Source organism: Microtus ochrogaster, chromosome 6 (assembly GCF_000317375.1).
Source record: "Microtus ochrogaster isolate Prairie Vole_2 chromosome 6, MicOch1.0, whole genome shotgun sequence".
NCBI lineage: Eukaryota > Metazoa > Chordata > Mammalia > Rodentia > Cricetidae > Microtus > Microtus ochrogaster.
In genome coordinates, this window is record NC_022013.1 from 58,054,708 (window position 1) to 58,076,072 (window position 21,365).

Here is a 21,365-nt window from a genome sequence, read left to right on the forward strand (position 1 = left end):
ATGTGGCTATGGAAGTCTAGTCGTGGCAATCACAGTGCGCCAACCCCAGCCTAAGGCTTCATTACCGCCTTCTCCTTGCCATGCTTTGGTGAGGTTTCCCAGCCTTTCCTAGTTTCCCTAGGACAAGGCACATGGGGGGGGGGGTGTCAGAATGCACACTGGGCTATTATTCAGTGGCAGAAGTTGACAAAGTCAAAGGCTACTCTTTTAGGAGCCAGTCCCCAGAGTCCACAAGAACCAAAGAGATCTGGTTGTGCCCAAAGGCCTCAGGAACCCTTAGAATCTATCCTATATGAAAAACGGCTTTCTGCAAGAAGAACAAGAACCCAGGCTGTTCCTCTGCTTCTCATGCAGCTGTAAGCCCCTTCCTGGATAGACCCCGGGGGAACCCGGCTCTCTAAGCTAGAGAAAGACACCTGCCCCCCCCCCACCATCCCTTTTCTATCTTTGCTCTCCTAACTCACCCTGAGTCAAGCCCAAGGAACCAGTCCTGGGAAACTGGACTTCGTTCTATCCAGCGTCATGCAGAGAAAGTCAAAGGCTTGTGGTCTGGGGGAGCCTGTCCCCGCTAGCCAGCCCCCACTGGGCAGATGGAGTCAGGCAGGAGGGGGCGAGCTAGGGCCTGCCTCAGTCTGTGTCTTCTGTGGTTGGAGCATCTCATCCAAGCTGTGTAGTCCCTGGGAGGCAAATGAGGTCTTTGAGCTTCCTGACCGTAGAACACCTGACAGAAAGGACCCTGGGCAAACCAGATGTGGTGACACATGATCTCAGTCCTCAGGGGAACGGGGTAAGGGCAGCAACATAGCAAGACTCTGCTTCCAAATAAATAAAGAAAAGTGAAGTGAAGACTAGCAATAGCAAAGGGGGACAAAAAGGACACTGGACTGGGGCCTGGGCCACCTACACCATCGTTCAGTGGTACCCCTGTCTACTACAGCCTGGCACTAATCAGCTGACCTCTCTGGACCTCAGTTTCAACCTCTATGGAGGAAAGGATTAGCTGGCACGCTGCTACTACCATAGGCCTGGCCTCTGACATCTGAGAGGGTTTCTGGGCAAGACAGAATCACAATCTAATCCATAAAACTTCAGTCAGGTAGAAATTCCAATGCCTGGGATCCCCGCTGGCTTTGATCTGGAGTTGAAAAATTCATTCAGCTAGGAATTTTGGTCACCTACCGTATATATGTCAGACCCTGGGAGTTTAAGGGAATATCACCAGGTTCCCCTCAAAAGACTATGCTGCTTGGGTGCAGGGACCATGCCTGAAGTATCCTCCATCCCCAGCCCCAACCCCCACTGTCCATGCTGATCATGCCAGTATCGAGCAAAATTTCCCACTTCGTTTCTCGTAACACTTTGTAGCCAGGCTGTCTCTGGCAGCCGAGCCAGAAACCCCAGGTGTCTTCCAGCAGCAAGGCACTGGCAGCTCCCTAGCTGGATCTGTGGGTGTGAGGAGACCATTGGATGGGTCCTGAGCCTCCAGGTCCCTCAGGCAGGCGGTTTTCACCCTGCCCCACGCAGGCAGAGCTGGCTTAGGGAAGCCAAAATCACTTCAAGGAGAACTACCTCCTCCTTCAGTAGAGGGACTCCAGGCTGTGGGGTGGGAACTTGTTCAGGCCCAAAATTAGCACTGGAATGGGGCCAACAGGAAGGATAGAAACCTCATGGGCAAGAAGAGCCACTGTCCTGCTGGGCCTTCCCTGACCTCTGAACCCCTGAGCACCGAAACCCTAGGCTTCCCAGCTCTTCTGGTACTAGAGGGTGAAAATAGTGGGCACAGATGTGGGGGGAGGGACGCAGTGGGAGAACCAAGTGGTGGAGGGGGGATCTGAGTTCCAGCCTGGCCCCCACCCACACCCCTTCTGCCCTACAGGAGCCTCCCCGTGAAAGACTTGGCCGTGGATAGCGCCTCTCCTGTGTACCAGGCTGTGATCAAAAACCAAAGCAAGCCGGAAGAGGAGGCTGATGAGTGGGCCCGCCGGTCCTCCAACCTGCAGTCTCGCTCCTTCCGCATCCTGGCCCAGATGACAGGGACAGAATACAGTGAGTAGAATCACTGAAGTGGCATGGGAGGGGGTGGAGGAGTAAGACAGAAGGGTCCTGGCTCAGTCTTAAAACTGATAGAAGCTGAGGAGTCAAGCCACTTGCCCTTGATGATTAACCAACATTGATAGAAAGTTGGCAACTGGGAGAGAGCCTCTGGGTCCCCGGCTGGGCCTTCCATTCTAACCCCTAACATGGGCAGAGGGCTTGTCATCCGGTTTACAGTAAGGTGATGGCTTATGATTGAGAGAAGAGGACCTGCAGGCCTTCTTGGACCACCCCCTCCCTACTGCAGAGTATCCTCCCAGCTCCCCCTGACAGAGGCCTGGCATGCACACACTCACTGCCACCACTGAGAAGATGGTACAGGAAGTGTCCAGGGCCTGGCTGATTCCTAGAGTGTCCTCAAAACTCTAGTGGACTCTCTTCCTCTGCTCCACGTGAGTCCTCCTGACCAACTTCTTTCTCCCACAGTGCAAGACCCTGACGAGGAAGCTCTGCGAAGATCAAGGTAGGTGCCTAGACTTGGGTTCCATGGCCTTGCCTACTAACCTCATCCCTCCCCAGGTAGCCCCCAGGCCCCATGACTCATGGAAAGAACCTTTCATGCTTATGTATTTGAAAAGCTCGGCCCTTAAAGGGCTCCAGCGGATGCGGACTTGGGTGACTTTCCCAGGTCAGTGAGGTAGACACAGGAGTGAGGAATCTAGGCTCTCCTGGTTCCCTTCCTGGGCAGGGGCAGGGCTGCTTTGGCCTTTGCTGGGCTTCAGAGAACTGTGAGGGCAGTGAGCCAATGCTTTGCCTGCTCACTCATCGGTGGGCTTGCCCCTCGTGAGTCTGAAGGCTCGGCACTGTGAGCAGGCACGCAGAGGGCCATGCTAGGCATGAATACCTGACCCCTAGATTCACCAGCCCACGCATACACTGAGGCACCAGTTCTAAACATTGCTCCAAGTGTAACAGCTGCTGCAGGGAAGTACAAGCCCTTGGCTCAAGGAAGGACTTGTATAGGGCTAGGCATCTCAGGGCAAGGTCTCCTGATCAGTGGCAAGTTTGGGGTCCCCATTACTTGCCTACTGCCTGTGCCCTGTTAGGAGCTGTAGCCCTGGGCATAAGTGGGGCATGGCTGTTTTGAAACCCACTGGAAGCTGTCAGGGCCTTCCATGGCGAGGCATGGGGCCTGTGTGATGATCTGTCTCTTTCTGGTAGTGAGTATGCCATCTGCATGTTCTTCTTGGACAGTCTGTCTGGGGCCAGCGAGTCTCCGGGAGGGTCTGGGACTCAAAGGCATGTTCTACCCCAAGCCAAGCTTTCTGTACTTGCTAACCACACACAGTGGCCTCAAGAACTTGAGAAGTGTAAGGTTCTGGGGGCCAGCTGGGACTCCATGTGCATTTGTTTGTTGAACTTGTGTTTCTGCCAGCCCGAGCTGCTCCCACTCTTTGACCGGGCGTGGGCTCCTCCCAGGGCTGCCACGGGTGGCATGTAGTCCCGGAAACGTGTTGAACCTCTGAGCCCCTTTGTGTATCGCACACCCAGTACAACGCTGCTGTGTTCATCTCAGGGGTGGAGAGCCGGTTGTTTTCTGTGTGGCTGAGCTCTCGACTCTCCGTTCTGCCCGGGCTCTGCGGTCCCTACTTGCTATGTCTGTGCTTTCCCCGCCTTCTTCATTGAAGCCACCCACATAGATGTCCCGGGGAGCAATGCGGACTTTCCCCAAGACTCAATAGAGGGGTCTTTATGTCACCCCCCTGACACAGTAAGCGGCTGACTACCCAAGTTCTTTCCATCGGGAAGTCAGCGGGAGACCTTTCTCTCCCTTCTGTAAGACACAGCAGTCTTCTTTCGCGGCCTTGCCACCTCTTCTGGTCACTCTATCCTCTTCTGTCCAATATGCCTATGACTCCTGCAAGCTTGTGTCTTGTCGTCAGCCATCCATGATTAGAAGGAAAGGGGCCCCAGGAGAAGGAGAGCCAGCCTGCTCCCTGTTCTGAAACATTAGCAGGCGCTACCAGAGAGTTTGCTCAGACAAAAATTTGGCAAGAGGTTCCAAAAAGAGACTTCAGCCTACTTCCTTCCTCAGGCTCAGTCCATCCCTCCCAGGGTTCCAGGCCCTTCAGGGAAGACTGAGGTTCCAGCCAACTTTCCCCAGAACCAGAAGGTGCAAGCCTCTTGATTCTGTCTCTTTTTTCCTGACTTTAATTTGTTGAGGGTTGGCCTCACTGGTAGAATCTTCCATGTCTCCAAATCCCATCTGCCTGGAGCTCTGGGGCAGAGGCTGTGCATGTCCTTGTTCCTTTCTGCTCAGGAGCAAAGTGCCAAGTTCAGTCTGCAGCCCCTGGGGGCCCAGGATCACTCACCAAGTGGCCATTTGAGCAGAAGAAAGCATGTTTGCCCCTCATATGCTGCCTCCAGACAGCTCAGGGGACTCGCTTCCCCGCGGTCAGAACCACACCCTGACTCCAGAGCTGGAGGCTGCGCCCTCAAGCCTGCTGATCCATCCTGTGGGCTGATGACAGCTACCACCCTGCTCGCTTCTCCTCCCACATTGGCCCCTAGGATTCTGGCACGCTGGCAAGTCTGAAAGCCACAGATAGAGACACTGGCACCACAGTCTAAGCAGACCCGGGAGACCTCCTTCCTGTCTTTTGCTCTCCCCTCTTTCTCTCTCCTCTGCGTTCCTCTTCTCGTCTTTTCTTTGGCTAGCCAGGAATCTCCCCACAGTGACAAACTGAGTAGGTTCACTAGATTCATAAAGGTTCTAGAATTGTCCTTCACTTTGTCATGGAACACTGATGACAAACTGTCGTTAAGCCTCAGTGGGCTTTGCTTAAACTGGGAATTGAACCGGCAACAGGCCAGGTCTCATTTTGGGCCTCCGTTGTCTCTAGGAGATGGCTGTGAATGCTGGCAAGGCCAGGTGAGCCTTGCCACACGGCCTTTGCTTGTTCCTTCTTTCACCCACTCACCCTGACCCTAGAGAGGCAGCTCTGTGGCAGGGGGAAAGGCTCAGCACTCAGATGATAGTTTTGCTGTTGAATATCCGTGTGGTTTAGAACTACTCGTGTGGACCTCTCTGAGTCTCTTGGTATGACACAAAGGTTGGATCAGACCTGTGTTTTACAACCATGTGAGCACCTAGCAGCCCCACCTTTGTGCAACAATGTTATAAGAACTCCAGTGTGCTGGATTCAAGGAGGAGAGTGAGCGCGTGCCAGGTCGCATGGATGGGAAGTAGGCCTCTGTGAACATGGCGATCGATGTGGGGATGCAAGGACTAGGGCCTGGTGATCGTGACTCTGTGTAACTGTGAGATCAGCTGTGCCTAATGTCGGTCTCTCTGACTCCTGCATGCTGCCAGTTCGTTTTGAAACTGGACTTCATTTTGAGGCAGTTTCCAATTGACTTGCATTGTAAGAAATGGCAGAGATGTGGTGGCTCATGCCCTGGATCGCTGAGCTTGGGAGGCAGAGGCAGGTGGATCTCTGAGTTTGAGGCCAGCCTGGTCTACAGAGCAAGTGCCAGGATAGCCAGGGCTGTCACACAGAGAAACCCCGCCTAAAACAGAAAACAAAAAATAAAAACAAACAACAAAAGAGAGAGAGAGAGAGAGAGAGAGAGACTCCTTATGCCTTCCCCACTTTCATTTCCACTGGCAAAGTCTTACATCATAGCACAAGACAGTGATAATTAATGATGACATCACTTCAGCTCCAAACACAGACTGTCCCACACCTAAGACTGTTCCCCATGTCTCCACACATTAACACACATATGCACCCCCTTCCCAGTGATGACCAATGGTACATGACCATTTTAGGGTTGGGTTTTGCTATTAGCAGAATTCCTTTGGACTTTACCTAAGTTGTTGAGTGAACCAGTACAAATTCACACACAAACGCATGCACGCACGCACACGCACACACGCATGCACGTGCACATACACACACACTCACACCCTGATTCCAAAATCCAAAGCACCCCAAACCCAAAACTTTTCTGAGCACCATGAACATCAAAAGATGGAGAATTTTACCTTTGACCTCATGTCCAAACACAAATTCTAGGCCAGGTGTGGTGGTGCTTGGTATAATCTCAGCCCTTGGGAAGCAGAGGCAGGCTGATCTCTGTGAGTTTGAGGCTAGCTTGCCCTACATAGAGAGTTCCAGACCAGCTACACAGCGAGACCTTGTCTCAAAAAGAAAAGCAGAAACAGTAGGCACAGAAGCTAGGCTGGGGTTTAGCTTGGCTACCTGCACGAGACCCTGGGTTCAGTCTTCAGGGCTGGAACAGTGTTGGGAGCAAAACACGGCTCTCATAAAAAAAAAAAATTACATTTGAGTTGTGTGTAAGAAAGTGTATAAATGAATTTTACATCAGGTCCCCAAGATCTCTCCTTATATATGTGCAAATAGTCCCAAACCACTCAACATCCAAAACAGGTCTGTCCCACGCATTTTGCATCAAGGTTATTCAGTCTGTTGTTCATTTGCTCCTTTTTGCTGCTAAGTGGCATCCCACGATGGGGATAGAGCAGTGAGATTTTGATTTTGATTTTTCCTTAGGTAACTGTTCACAGTGCTACCTCTGGATAACGCCAGCACTACATTTTTTTTTTTAAGCACTACATTTTTTAAACTGTGTCTTGGTTCAGGTTGAGTTCACTGTGGCCTCTCCACTGCCCCTCTTCTATGGAGGTGTTACAGGCCCTTCTGCCAGGAGGGTTAAGACCCAACAACGTTGGCTGGCCTTTCCCTGTCCCCCACCCCTCCCCTTTCTACATCCTAGCCCCAGGGTGCCTGCGCTGCACCCTCACCTGGGCAACTGTGGGTAGGGCTTTCCAGAGACCCCACTAACAGGAAGTACAGATCCCTCTCCTTTGTTTCCCTGGCAGTGTGTGTGTGTGTGTGTGTGTGTGTGTGTGTGTGTGTGTGTGTGTGCTTGTGAACTGGGGTAGGCCTGGGCTGTTCTCAGAGTCTGGGCCTGCAGGAGCCCAGGGGAGAGTTTGAAGGCTTCATTCTAGAGATGGTGAAGGTGAGGAATGCCAGACAGTTCAGGGAGGAATGTGACAGGTCTACCCATCGGTCTAATCACGGGAGTTATGTGTCCCTTCTCCTTGGTGCCCAGCTGGAGGACAGAGCCTGTTCCGGGCCTGCCTGCCTACCTGTTTGGTTTAGTTCTAAGAGCCCACAGCCAAAGCAGCTTTGCCCAGCCCTAGCCACATGGGCCAGGGAGCCAGCCTCCCTTTGCCCTCCCTGCCCATTGGTCCTCTAACCAGGCCCCTATTCCGTACCTCTCCCTCCAAGCAAGGCAGGGACTTCAGTCTCTCCGTTTAGCCCCAGAACTCTTGTCTTGCCCCATCCAGCCCAAGCCTGCCCTCTGGAGAGTCAGTACCCCAAGGGAGGCACCGATCCACCCTTTGTCCCAGCTTTGGGCAGGGAAGTAGTGGACATGTCCCCTAACCCCTCTCTTTCTCCCTCTCTTTCTCTTTCTGTTTCTGTCTCTGTTTCTGTCTCCTTCTCTCTCCGTCTCTGTGCCACAGGGAAAGGTTTGAAACGGAACGTAACAGCCCACGTTTTGCCAAATTGCGCAACTGGCACCATGGCCTCTCAGCCCAAATCCTTAATGTTAAAAGTTAAAAGGCTGCCCGGATTCCCCTGAGCCATGGCAGGCTGGACCCCCACCCCTCTCCCACACAGATCTGGCATGTGAACCCTGTGGTGATGCTTGATATTAAAGACTGTTCAGGGGGTACCTCTGGTAGCCAACACTAGCTCTTCTGCCCGTCCCAGAGTTGACAGCTGGGGCCCAGTGCCATGCACTCAGCACCTCCTTCCTACCTCTCCCAGCCCAGTGTGACCTCCCCAGCTCCCACAAGCAGAGCCTCTGAACACACTTTGTCCAAACCCTTAGCTGTAGTCCAGAGGGGACACGGCAGGGTTTGCTGGCCTAACGCTGCCAAACGATGGAAATACAGTGACCACTGGTCATTTGCCCACGCCCCTCAGCACCTGGCCTTATACTCACCTGGAACACGTTGCCTGCAGATCAGGGTCCTGGGTGGGCACCCTCTTCTCTGTACCTGTGTGCTGGCTTCCTAGACCTTTCTCATGTACATATAAGCATGCTCGTGTTGAAATAAAGAGGATTTGAAATGAACAAACCAAACCCCAATCATGCTGTGCCTGTGTGTGTGCCCTGTACCCCATCTTGGGAGGGCCTTCAAGGACAGTGCCAAGGTCAGAGAGAATAGGTATGGGCAACCGAGAGTCAGGGATAGTGCCCAGCAGGTAAGGCCCAGGGCTCGCTACAGCAGGTGAGGGATCCACACTGGGTTGTCCCCGGGGAATGTGGATGGGGACTACTCCAGGCCTGTGGCTGTTCCTTCCGCACTCAGCTATGACTGACAGGTGGCGCCTCACCATCAGGAAATATGCCAAAATTCCTTCCCCTAAGCCGTCCCGACTCCTGTTCAGCATTGTCTGGGTGGTCAGAGAAGTTCTCCAGTGGGCACACCTAGACAATGGGACAATTTACAGGAAAACCCTGGAGATGGAGGTGGGGGCTTGTGACAGGGAGATGGAAGGACCTAACGGAGTCTTGGTGACAGGGCGTAGGGGGAAGCCTTCAGCTGGGTCTTGCTCTTGGCCCCCCACCTGTGGCCTTGTGCTACACTGGAGCACTTAGCGAAGCTAATCAGAGTAGACTCGAATGAAAAGTTCTAGCCCCTGCCAGCAGGCTTGTTGTTTCAAAGTCAATACTTCAACTACCTGCCCAGCAAGCAACCTGGTTCCTCGCTACATGGGTTCATAGGCTGAGAACATAAGGACAATGGCATTTGGAAAATGAAGGAGATACAGTGGACCAACCTTCAGGATGCCCTACAGCCACGGAGGCTGGATGGCCGGAACCCTGTTCCCACCCCTGCTGTCTGAAAACACTTGCTCTCTGGTGAGCTCACCTGGGATGGCCAGCCAGAGACGCTGTTCACGCCTCTCCACCCCTGAGGTGCTCCCCTAGCCTGTTCTGCCTTAGCCTCCCACCCTTCCTTCTTCTAACGGCCTGATGCCAGGGCCAGGGCAAGTCCAAACAATGGTCACCATGACCGGGGACACACTTGGGGAGAACAAGAGATGTCTACCCTCGCCCATATTTGGACTGATGACTTGCAAGGCCCAAGAGGAGGTTGTAGGGTCGGAGGTGGCCAGACATAGAGAGGTAATAGTGGTTCCAGGCAGTGGGCATCCATTGAATGGAAGGACCTGAGGAGATCACCCCAAGTTGTTGGACTCTAAACCTCTTGTCCCCAGTCCTGAGACTGTTAGTGATCTTTTGGAGCTCCTTAGTTAAAACACTAAAATGTTCTTGCTTGCTTCCTAGCATCCTGATGCCTCTCAGCTTCTCCAGGTTCCAGGTTAAGGGCCCTCAGAGTAAACAGAGGTTCTCTTCAGTTAGCAGCACCCTGTGTCTGTGAGTGAGGTGCCTGGCTACTGTGAATGCTAACAGACTCAGAAAGGGACACTGTAACTGTAACCACAATACAGCATTGACATTGTGGACTCCAGACGGAGGGGACCTCTAACTGGAGGATAAGGCTTCCTGGAAGAGGTTAGTGTTCATGGTCTTGAGGGGTGTGGTATGTATAGACAGGGCTGGCTTGGCATCTACTCGGAGGGCACAGAGATGCTGAGGCAAAGAAAGGGACGGGAGATCCCAGTATCATCATTTTGACCAGGATGCATAGTCTGCAAAGACGGTCATAAAGAGCTGGGATCCAGATACAGAGTTCCAAGCTACGAGATTTGGAACATATTTTGAAGGCAGGGTGGAATGGGCAAAGGTTCAGGTTCTCATAGCAGCTGATAGCAAGATTCACAAAGGCCATCGTGTAACGGAGACTCTGGCCTCGTTACAAGTGGCATAGCTGAACTCCCCTGTGCTATAGTACCAGGATGAAAGATAGAATGTCGACCAGGGGGATGGCAACATAAAAAAAAATTATGATCAACACCTGAATGGCACTCTCTCATCATCCAATGAAAGGAAATCGTCATACTTCAGCGTCTTAGCTAACACAAGCAGTGTTGACATCCTAATCATGGCAAATCCCCTTTCACACCAGGACCAATCGTAGTATCACCATCACCAACAGCGCCAACTTGAGTCCAGAGACCACAAACCCCCAAACCCTGACACCTCCGCAAGTATCACCCCCCTCTGTTCCAGACACGCCCTAGTCATCAACCACAAAGTCAGCAGAACTCCAGTTCCCACCACCAAGGGCCACCATGCAGACTGAAGGAGCGGGCCCACCTTGATACCTCCAGACAGAGGACAACACGGGCTGGAAGAGGAGCTGCAGCTCACAGTGCTGTCTGGCCACGATCTCTTAGGCAGCCAAGACCATCTGAGTTTATTTTGATTGTTTTTTTTTTAACTAGTTGCCTAAACTGAATTATGGGTTTGGGGGTATTGTGTGTGCTTAGCGCATATATAAGGCCCTGAGTTCTATCCCCAACATCAAAACTTGAAAAATGGAAAAAGGAATCTGAATGTATGACAAAGACAAGGAAGCGACTGTGGAATTGTAAGCCAGGCCAGGGTGATCTTATGGGCACTCTCTTTAGGACTAAAGTCAAGGTTATGGAAGTTCTCTGAAATGCTTGCTTGCTGACGCCTGCTTTTTGGAATTTCTGGAGACTTGTGGATCTTCATGCAGAAACTGACGTGGATCAAGACCAAAGATCCTTCAGGATGGACTTTGATGTCTCTTCTCCCCTCTCTAGACCCTGGTGACTGTCTGCAGAGAGTGATCCTAGATAGGATGCTCTCAGCAAGAACTGAGAGTAGCAGATGCATGTGTGCAACCTTTGTCTCAGCCCCGTGGTCAATGATGCATTTTCCTGGGGTCTACATCCAACTCCAAATTTATTGCCTGGTAGCACACTGGAACAAAGGGGACAGACGGTCCAACCTGGACATTTCCACCACTCTCATTCTGAACAGGGTCTTCAGTTGCCAGTGGTCCACTGGAAATGTCGGACGGTACAGGGAGGGGCACAATGGTCTGGGTCATCCTGAGCCTTCTCATACTTGGCCACCCTGTGAGTAGGCCTCAAAAGTCAGCTCAGCAGTTTCCCTGAGGTAGCCACGTAATCAGTATGACTTTCAGGGACAAGGTGTTTCAGAGGATGGGCAAGTGGCTTCACAGAGGTGTCAAGAACATCACTGTCCAAGGTCCCCCTCTCTGACAACAAAGCTGTGAAAGTCCTGGGCATGACGTAGATCCTTACCCATTGGAATATGCTCTTCACTATGGGGTAGCCAGCGCACAACTTTGCTATTTCTCTAGCTCTCATCCTTGTACTCAGTTTTGCACTTTCTTCCTTTCCCCCTGGATGGAGATCAATTTAGGAGATGTTTTGGTAAGCACCTTGTGGCTTCCTTGCATTCATATCTGGCACAGACAGAGATAGCTACAATTTGCTACTCTGTGTGTGGTCCATCTACAGCTCAGCATTACCAGGAAGCTTACTTGAAATTAGACTCAACCATACTCAAACTCAACAAACTAGAAACTGGTGTGTGATGTTTTCTGCTTGTTTGTTTTGAGACAGGGTCTCTTGATATAGCCCAGGTTCTCCTGGAACTCACTGTATGTAACCCAGGCTAGCCTCAGACTTGCAAAGCCTCCCAAATGCTAGGATAACTGGTCTACCTAGCTATGTGCTGTGGAATTGTAAGCCAGGCCGGGGTGATCTCTCCCCGTCTCTCAACCCCAGGTTCCTCATCTCCACATGAGACCTATGAAACTAATCTTCAGGGAGTTTGGAAGGATAAAAGAAAGAATGGGCTAACACGGGCACTGTGGAACTTGAAGAGGAAAGTGCTGAGATGTTACTTGGGTCCAGTGAGAATCTGCCTTTCATCAGAAACAGAGTGTACTTGGCTGACCACAAGAAGAGGTTTCTTTCTTCCTCTGTGGGATATTTGGTTAAGGCTTCAAATCAAATTGACCCTCAGTCATTTTGTTCTCATGGCTAAGTTCCAGAACCTTGAGACGATGGATTCTGTTTCCATTTACTCACTTATTAAATAGGGCTGACTCTACCCCGTCAGGGGGGTTCTGTGAGATATTAAAGGCATAAATGGTGGAAACAGTATAGCGTGAGTAAATAAATCACATGGTTCTGGGGAGTTTAGTTTGTCAGCTATTGTGACAAAGAGAGATGTCAATCAAAGATCTGAGAATGAGCTGGGTATGGTGGTACTTTCCTGTGTCCCTAACTAACAGGGAAGCTAAATCAGGAGAGTCACCTGAATACAGGTGCTAGCGACCAACTACTTTAAAAGGGGCGGGGAGGTAGGAAAGCATAGGGTGTGTATCGCTCTGCTTTCTCATGATTTGTGTAGGAGGGTCGGGGTTGTAGTGAGTGCTTTTTGAGGAAGGGGTGCACATGCACATGTCCGTGTGTGTGTCTGGAAGCCAGAGGTCAGTGCCAAGTGTTTTCCTCAACTGCCGTCTACTGTAGTTTATGAGACAGAGTTTCCCACTGATTATCTGGCTGGCCAAGCCCCAGAGACCCTCTTGTCTTTGTTTTCTTGGTGCTAGAATTGCAGGCTGCTGCACCTGGGCTTTTTGTGTTCCTTGGGTGGATGCTAGGGATCTGAATTCAGATCCCCATGTTTAAGCGGTGAGCATTTTACTGATCGAGACCTCTCCCCAGACCTATGAATGAATTTTTATTTTCTATCCCATTCTCAGGGAGCAGATCTAATCCTGTCGATCCGAACTCTGATCTATCTTCCTACATGAGTTCTAAGGACAGTCTGGTTTACAGTAAATACACAAGTATCAGTTGGAAGCATGTGGGCATCTGGTCTACCTGTCCTGTGGCCTGGTGCTGGGTATGGCCATCCTTCCTGATCACACTGCTCCACCAGGCAGAGTGGTTGTCTCCCTACCTCCAGTAGAAGAGCCTTCAGCTCTGTATGTTCATGTCACTCTTGAACACGCAGCAGACCCAGACTCCCTCGTGACACAAGGGTCTATGAGCACAGTAGGGTCTACCAGTGGCCTCCCGATAGGTCCTGCCTCTCCTCCTCAGAATATGTCATGAAAAGGGACACACATTTCTCTACCCCTCAACTGTTCTTGACCATATTACCCCTTTCTGGTCTGATTTCCATGATAACTTCTGACCATCTTCAGTCAGATGGACTGTCAGTGCCCTGGGCTAAAAAACTGTTCTTGTGGCTCTACAGCCTATGACTTTCACACTCAAGTGTCTTCTTTGGGAGGGAGGGGGCTATAGCATCCTTCCCCAGGTGTAATTTATGCCCCCCAACTGAATGTACAAGCAGTAAGGAAAAGGAAAAGGCACCCTGGATAGCAGGGGGACCTGTCTGATAGCTCGTGTGCTTTCCATTGCCTTGTAGTTTGCTGAGAAAGAAAAATCAGGAAGTACCAGAAACTGAGGGGTAAACATCCCTCCGAGATTATGTTGCCAGGCCCCTCCCTGAGGTCTGATCATGCCCTCCTGGGATTGGAGAGGAGCTTTTTCTGGGCACCTGAAGGACGTGCCCTCACACACGCCTGGATCCTGCTTCGTATACAGAACAGAGGGCCCTTTCCATCCTCCCCCTCCCACCCCACACTACGTAGAGGACCTTGCCCCAGACCTGAGGCCCACGTGACCTGTTGTCTTTTTGATCCCACCTCATCAGCACCCCTATTGAGCATGCTCCAGTGTGCACCAGCCAGGCCACTACCCCGCTGCTGCCTGCTTCTGCCCAGCCGCCCGCTGCTGCCTCTCCCATTGCGGCCTCGCCAACCCTGGCCACAACTGCTGCTGCCCATGCTGCCACTGCCTCTGCTACAGGTCCTGCCTCAAGCCCTGTGGAGAGTCCCAGGTAACTGGTTCACAGATGCCAGACCTAAGGTAGGGAAAAGGAAGCAAGAAAGGATGTACCCTAAGTCTCTTTGTGGGCAGCTAAGTTCAAATAGTTAGATCCCTGATGTTTCCCCAGGAAGCCAAGGCTGATACTGCTCGGTGCAGAGCGTGAAGGTGAAGTCAGGATGCATTTCTTGGGGTACATGAGCCATGATTATGAGAGGGTTTTGTTGTCACTCTGCAACTTCCCCCTCCTGGGAACATCCCTAGTGACAGATAAAAGTCACACACACACACACACACACACACACACACACACTCACACACTCATGTACATATACATGTGAACACAATAACACATAGGAAAAGAACGCTGTGCACAGTCTTTGTTCTTAGAACTCAGAAAAGGGAGGTGACAGTCATTCACCGCTGGAAGAAATCGAGGAGGGCTCCTCGGAGGTGGGAACTTTGACGTACTCAGGTCAGACAGCTCAGCCACTAACTTGCCCGCCTCCTCATCCTCTCTTCTCTTGATATGGAAACAGTCTGACGTCGGAGGTCCCTATAGCAATGGGATTTAAAACTTCCCCTCCGTGCAGAGCTTTACCATTTGAAACCCTGAGAAAGTAAGTTAAGCTCTGAACCCGTTTCCTCTCCAGCTATGGTCTAAAGGCGTACATGAATATTAAGGTCATTACTGGGGAGATTTTGTTTATAAAACACCAAAACAGAGGCCAAAGGAAGGTGGCATGCGGCAGGGAGGAAGAGGGAGGCTGGGTGAGTCACTCCAGAGTGGCCAGCTGGTACACAGCGGGGTTGGTTGGCCCAGTTATCTTTCCAGGATTCCAGGAATCGCTCAGTTGTTTTCAGCCAGGACCCAGATTTCCCAGTTCCCAAGGAAAACACGCCCCTTCGGGTCAGGGTGTATAGGGTCATGGTGCAGTTTGAAACAGCTTTCCCAGCATCCCACGTGGTGCCAAGCCCAGCCTTTCTCCAGCCCAATTCAATCACTGGGGCTGAGCCTGGTCCTGGCTGCCAGAGTGGTCTGTACCATTTTTCTAGGACAGGCTTAAGCAAACTGCCTCCCCTCCCCCTATGCAGACTCTCACTAAGGTCTTACCTCCACTCTGACGAAAGGGGAGAGATGTTCCTGTTGTGGAGACCAGGGAATGCTTCCAGCTTTCATAGGAAAAGAGAGGTGCTGGGTGCTGAAGCCTATGAACCCTGCCTCGCAGAGAAGGGCAAACTCCAGCTCCACGTTCCAGGCTTCCGTGTCTGGGTCTGTCCACACACTGCTGATGGCCTCAGGACACCCCACGAGGGTGAATTTTTTTCTCTTTATTACCTTACCAAGAGAGCAGATCAGTATCCCACAGGGCATTGGGCTCCACTAGGAGGGGTCAGAGGGCACGCTCTAAACACAGATGCCTCCCTTCCTTGCACGTGGGCTCCAAAGGAGCTGGCGCTAGGGTCGCTCATTGGATGTACACCTTCTCCAGACATCTTCAGCTTCCTTTCCCAGTCCCAGTCCATGATGCTGGCAAAGTATCCCCCAGTGGTAGGAAAGTCTGTCTCTGACCCACTGACCTGTAGCCTCACCCAGTCACACAGAAGCTGGGCACCCTTTGCAAACTGTCTTCTTCTCCACCAATGTGCTTACTCCTCTGCCATCAGCACAGGGATCTAGCCACAGCAGGGCAGGGGAAGCCTTAACTATAAATGTGGTGGGAAGGGAAGGGAAGGGAAGGGAAGGGAAGGGAAGGGAAGGGAAGGGAAGGGAAGGGAAGGGAAGAGAAGGATGCATAGCCCAGGTCTGGGATGCTGACTCTGAGGTTACTTTACCTTGCTGGGACCGTATGCAGACCTCCCTGGATCCATTCAGGTTATTGGCGGCAGCTTGCTGTGCCAAGGCTATCCCTAGCAGAGACCCAGGCAAGAAGGGTCTACAACTTGGCCCAGCAGGTCCAGTGGGCCGATCGGAAGAGATGGAAGATGTGCAGGATGCCAAAGACTGGGGGTATATTTCTAGGGGTTCATTTCTCCAGCACCCCACCAATGACTCATTTTCTGCGTATGGTCAAGTGTCCCCTTTAGGATATAGATCATGTAAGGAGAGAAGGATTCTCGTTCGTTCAAAATGAAGAAAAGGGTTTCACACACAAGTGAGACCGGGAAACACTGCATCAGGCAAGATTAAATAAGCTGACGGACTCTGGAACTTCCTGGACCCTTCAGCTCCCCCAAGAGAGAGGCCAAGTTCAGCATTTCTTGAGGGCAAAGAACTAGGACACTTTTGTATTATCTCCTTGCTGAGCCACACGTGGGAAAGGCTGAGCCAATAGGAGGGAGCGGTGAGAGCTGTCTAAGTAGAGTGTGGTTTTGCTGGGCCGCTGCCTGGGCCTCCTCACATCTTCCCGTGAACACTGTCACATTTTGCTCAAAAAAAACAAAAAAACAAAAAACAACAACAACAAAAAAAAAAACCATGAGACTAATTGCTTCCACCAGCAGCAACATAAAGAAATAAGATGAGGAGACCAGGTGACCAGGGTGTCGCAGAAAGGGGAGTAGCTGTGACCATCTCCAGCTCCCTCTCTCCTCCCTCTGCCTTGGTCCATAGTCTTACTGCCGCAATTCCCTTTGTGGAGAAAGCGCTCCCCGTGGGTCTGGCTGGTACGTTCCCTTCCTCTTTCCCAAGGTGGCAGCACTAGCCATAGGGACTAGCTTCCGCCCCTCTAAGACTCTTTGGTTTCTTCATAGACTCTGGAAACATCCCATGGGTGTTTCCGTCATAGTCCTGCCTAGAGATCAGATAACAAACCTGGCATGGCTTTAGGTACCAGAGACGGATGGGCTGTTCCTGTTATAACTCTTCTGTCTTGGTTCCAGGCCACAGGCCTCTGCGTACAACCCTGCAACAGCCACTTCTCCAGCACCCTCTGCCCACACCAGCTACAGTGAGGGTCCGGCTGCCCCTGCACCCAAGCCCCGGGTTGTAACAACCGCCAGCATTCGGCCTTCTGTCTACCAGCCAGGTGAGAGCCAGAGGGAAGTGGGGGCGGGGCTCAAAGGGTCCTGCGCTCCAGGCCAAGACCCAGGAGCACAGGGGGTTCTTTCCCCACTCCCCTGGTTGTGGGGTAGAATCCTAGGGAGGGTGGTTTGACCTTGGAAGACTTGTGGGTCACACCAGGCAGGGTTGGAGCCCTCTAGCTCTTTGGAAAGGGAAGGTTGTGACTGAATGTTTCCAGACTAAGTTGAGAGAGAAGAGGACTGGGGGCAGGAGAGCAGGATGGCAGTAATAAAAAGTTGTCTCTTTAAGTATCTGGGTTGACCTCAAACTGGACAACAAGAAACTGTAACAAAAATGCCCGAGGCTTTGGGCTGGCTTACTGGTGTCACTGTCCTTTGAACAAGCTGCCCAACCAGTCTAGTCTGTGTTTTCCTCAGGTGACACAGGGTAGCTGGGGCACACGTGACTTAGCAGTAGAGTCGTAGTGGAACCAAGGCAGAACTTGTCGGTTACAGTCCTGCCTCTGTGGCTCCTTCCAGTCAGTGCCTAGCGTGTTCCTACAGAACTGAGAAGTAGCCTATGTTTCCTAATGTCCTAGGCAGAGCCAGCCTTCTTCTTCAGAGACCAAGATAGTTCTCAGGCTGGCACATGGCCCACTTTCCCGTCAGCCATTGCTCTAAGAAGCCAAGCTCTAGCAGGTATTGTTTTCAGACTAGAGGAAGGTCCTTGACATCCAAGCCCTGAGCCTAGTCACCACCTTTCTTCCTCTTGGGTTCTGACCCTGGACTTGAGGAGGGCAGGGCTGTGGTGGATTTTCTCTTTTGTATACGCCTGACTTGAGCTTGCCATGTGGAGACAAACAACAAAGGCATAGAATAATAAACAGGGGGTGGAGATGTCAACTTGGCGATAGAGTGTGTATCTAGCATGTGTGAGGCCCCTGGGTTCCATCCCTTGCATGCACACACATGCACACGCGCGCTCACATTCACATGCGCACGCACACATACTCACACACACGCACATACGTCCACACACACGTGCATGTGCGCACACACGCCACACACACACGTGCACACACGCACACATGCATGCGCGCACACACGCCGCACACACGTGCACACACGCACACATACTCACACGCACATACGTGCACACACACATACTCACACACACGCACATACGTGCACACACGCACACATACTCACACACATACGTGCACACACGCACACATACTCACACACGCACATACGTGCACACACGCACACATGCATGCGTGCACACACGTCGCGCACACACATACGTGCACACACGCACATGCCTGCATGCTCACATGCACACAGGCAAGCAGGCTGATTAGGAGCATATCATAGAGTCACAGAGAAAGGCCATGAGCTTGTCTTCTTTACTCTGGCAGCTATGAACACATAGGAATGAGCCTTAATTTTTTTTTTTTGTGGTTTTTCGAGACAGGGTTTCTCTGTGGCTTTGGAGCCTGTCCTGGAACTAGCTCTTGTAGACCAGGCTGGTCTCGAACTCACAGAGATCCGCCTGCCTCTGCCTCCCGAGTGCTGGGATTAAAGGCGTGCACCACCACCGTGCAGCTAGCCTTAAATATTTTTATAACGATCACTTGATGTCCATTCCATGGGTTAACAAAATAGCATCTTAGGTGGGTATATACCTTCCACTTAAACATTCTACCTTCATAGCTGGGCAGTGGTAGTGCATGCCTTTAACCTCAGCACTCAGGGGGCAGAGGGAAGTGAACCTCTGTGAGTTCAAAGCCAGCCTGGTCTGCAAAGTGAGTTCCAGGACAGCTAGGGCTACACAGAGAAACCCTGTCTTTAACTCCTGCAAAAAAAGTAAAACAGCATCCTTCAGCATATAGTTAATGTCATCTTGAATTATAGAAAGCAATAACAATTTTGCACTTACTGTTATAAGACAAATATTTTTCTCTCTTCAAAATCATTATACACATATAATTTGTTTTGCTTTTGAAACAGGGTCTCTCGATGTAGCCCTGGCTACCCTGGAACTAGCTCTGTAGACCAGGCTGGCCTCAAACTCAGATATTCACCTGCCTCTGCCTCCCAAGTACTAGGTTTAAAGGCATGAGCCACCACCACCCAGCACATATAAAAATTTTAACAGATGTTTTGTGTGTTTGTTTGTTGGCAGGGTGGCTCATATAGCTCAGGCTGGCTGTCCATCCCCCTGCCTGAACCTCCCAAGTACTAGGATTATAAACACGGGCCACCACACCCAGTTTTTAATAGACTTTAAAGAACACTTTTCAGTTCACAGCAAAATTGAACGAAAGGTGTCATTTCCCAAATATCCCTCCCCTTGGCCCCATGCGCTCATCCCACACACACCCTTTTCCACATACCTCATGGTAAACAGACATGTTTAGGAAAGAGATGGGTCGTTTCAATGAAGAAGGAAAACGGACTTGTGTTCTACAAGTATGAGCTGGCCAAGTTGTTTTGGGGTAAAGAACAGCACAAAGTCTAACCTCCAAAGTGTACCCTGTTTGAACGTGAGACCCCAGAAAGTTTTCCCCTGGGGGCCTTGCTTGGGGAAGGACACACTTGCTGAGTGGGGCAGAGGTGACAGAATCAGTCCCCTTCATTACAAAGAGAATTGAGTATGGACAAGACGCATTTTAGCTTGGGAGGAACACCCATCCTGCCTACTTCACCTCGGAGACCTGAACTTCCTCATTTGAGTAGGATGGGGGAGAGGGGAGAAGAGGTCTCTGCAGATGAACCGATGTCTTTAGCTTGATGCCATCTCGGCCATTTCTGGTCCAAAGAAAGGAAGTTCTGAGGTCAAAACTCCACTGACCAAAGTGGCATTTTGGAAGGGGATCAGTACAAATCTTCTATATAGGAGACAGAAAAACCAACCCCGTGCAGACTGAAAAAGCAGGAAGAAGCTTGCAGAAGGAGGATAGAGTAGGGTTAGGTGCACGCGAGGCCTTGTGCCTGCACAAGGACGACCATTCCTGGCAGCACCGCCAGGCACTTCCGGCACCTTCCCTGGCCTGTCCTCCGCAGGCCCGCCAGGGGGCGGTCCGGCTTTCCAGCTGCTTCTCCATCTCTGGCCTAGGCGGGCCAGACGTGGTGGAGCTCGGGCCTCTGCGTGGTTCCCAGGCTGTGCAGACGTTAACTCATTCCTGCCTGGAGCAGAGGAGAGGCCTGCCTCCGCCCTTCCTTCTCCGGGAGGCCGGGATGCCAACGGGCTCCGGGGGTGACTGACAGTCTTCCAGGGGACAGTGCGGATCCGTGCCCCTCTCCGCTTGCTGGGCTTGGGAGACCTGGGCACCACCGAGCACTAGCGGCCCACTCGGGGCCAATCCCCGGCCGCAGCTTCCGGCTGGCGGAGGCCGGGTGGCGTTTCATTGGGATCTTATCTCTGGCGCCGGGGTTGGGCGTCCGCTGCCCAGAACACCTGAGGCCCGGGCCTGCTTGACCAGTGGGCGGAGGACACTGTGAGCCCGGGGATGACCACGTTGTCCCGCGGGCCGGGCGGCGACCCGGGTGCTCGCTCTGAGGACCTAGCCCGGGCCGGAGTGACTCAGATCTCCTTGTTTAATTACACAGTCCCGGGGCCGCCGAGTGCGATAGGAGCCTTTTGAACGTGCCAATTAGAGATGAAATATCACCTTCTAATTTGAACCGGCTTAATTCCTTCACGTAGAAATAGCAACAGCCCGGGGGCTCTGAGATGGGGTATCGGGTCTCTTCTGGCATTCGGGAGGTGGAGGGGTGAAGCAGGCAAGAACTGGGGGGACAGGGGACCGAGCTCCCTGTATCTCCCCCCTCCTCTCCCCAGGGATCTGCCAGGCACAGTGCAAAGTCCTCCTCTGGCCCGCCTAGTCCCAGAGGGAAGGAGAAAGCTAAACTGGGTCCGGATTCCAGCCTCCCTCTCGGAGGCCTTGTGTTGGGGTTTGGAAAACGAAGGAGGTTCAGGGAGTTGGAAGGCCTCGGATGGGAGGAAGAGAATGTCTGCCCAGCAGAGGGAGTGGTTGGAGGGGAGGCAGTAAGGTGGGCGAAGGCCCGGTTTATTTGGTAGGGGCGTGCTGAAGCCTGTTTGCGCTTCTGCATTCAGAGTGGTTTAGAGAGATCTGGAGCCGATTGGTGTGCGTTTCTGGTATGAAGCTTGCAAGCTACCTAGCTGGCCTTGAGCAGCCACTTAAGCTCTCCGAGTTGTCTGGAAAGTTGACTCGCAAGTATTCTGCCTTCTATTACACAAAATTCTGTACATCACTGTGGAAGCCAACAATGCTTGGCAGCCACTGTTTCAAAGAGGGCAACCATCCAAGAGGAACACAGTTTTACGTTTTTAAAAAGTAAAAGAAGGGTGAAGCCGGGCGATGGTGGCGCACGCCTTTAATCCCAGCACTC

General features: G+C 51.9%; 1 protein-coding gene across 10 annotated transcripts in view; it reads left to right on the top strand.

Annotated features, from left to right (window-relative positions):
* Ldb3 (LIM domain binding 3) overlaps positions 1 to 21,365 on the top strand; it is a 58,693-nt gene that overhangs the window by 19,759 nt on the left and 17,569 nt on the right. For 4 of the 10 annotated variants that reach the window (XM_013346810.2, XM_026779951.1, XM_026779952.1 and 1 more), the window contains 3 exons: positions 1,877 to 2,046; positions 2,521 to 2,557; positions 7,589 to 8,173. In XM_013346810.2, the coding sequence (XP_013202264.1) occupies positions 1,877 to 2,046; positions 2,521 to 2,557; positions 7,589 to 7,685 (304 nt within the window). In that variant the 3' untranslated portion in view covers positions 7,686 to 8,173. Of the gene's footprint in view, positions 1 to 1,876; positions 2,047 to 2,520; positions 2,558 to 7,588; positions 8,174 to 13,773; positions 13,960 to 16,829; positions 16,976 to 21,365 lie in introns of those variants that run through there. The other 6 variants (XM_026779949.1, XM_013346807.2, XM_026779953.1 and 3 more) reach the window with 2 other exon arrangements.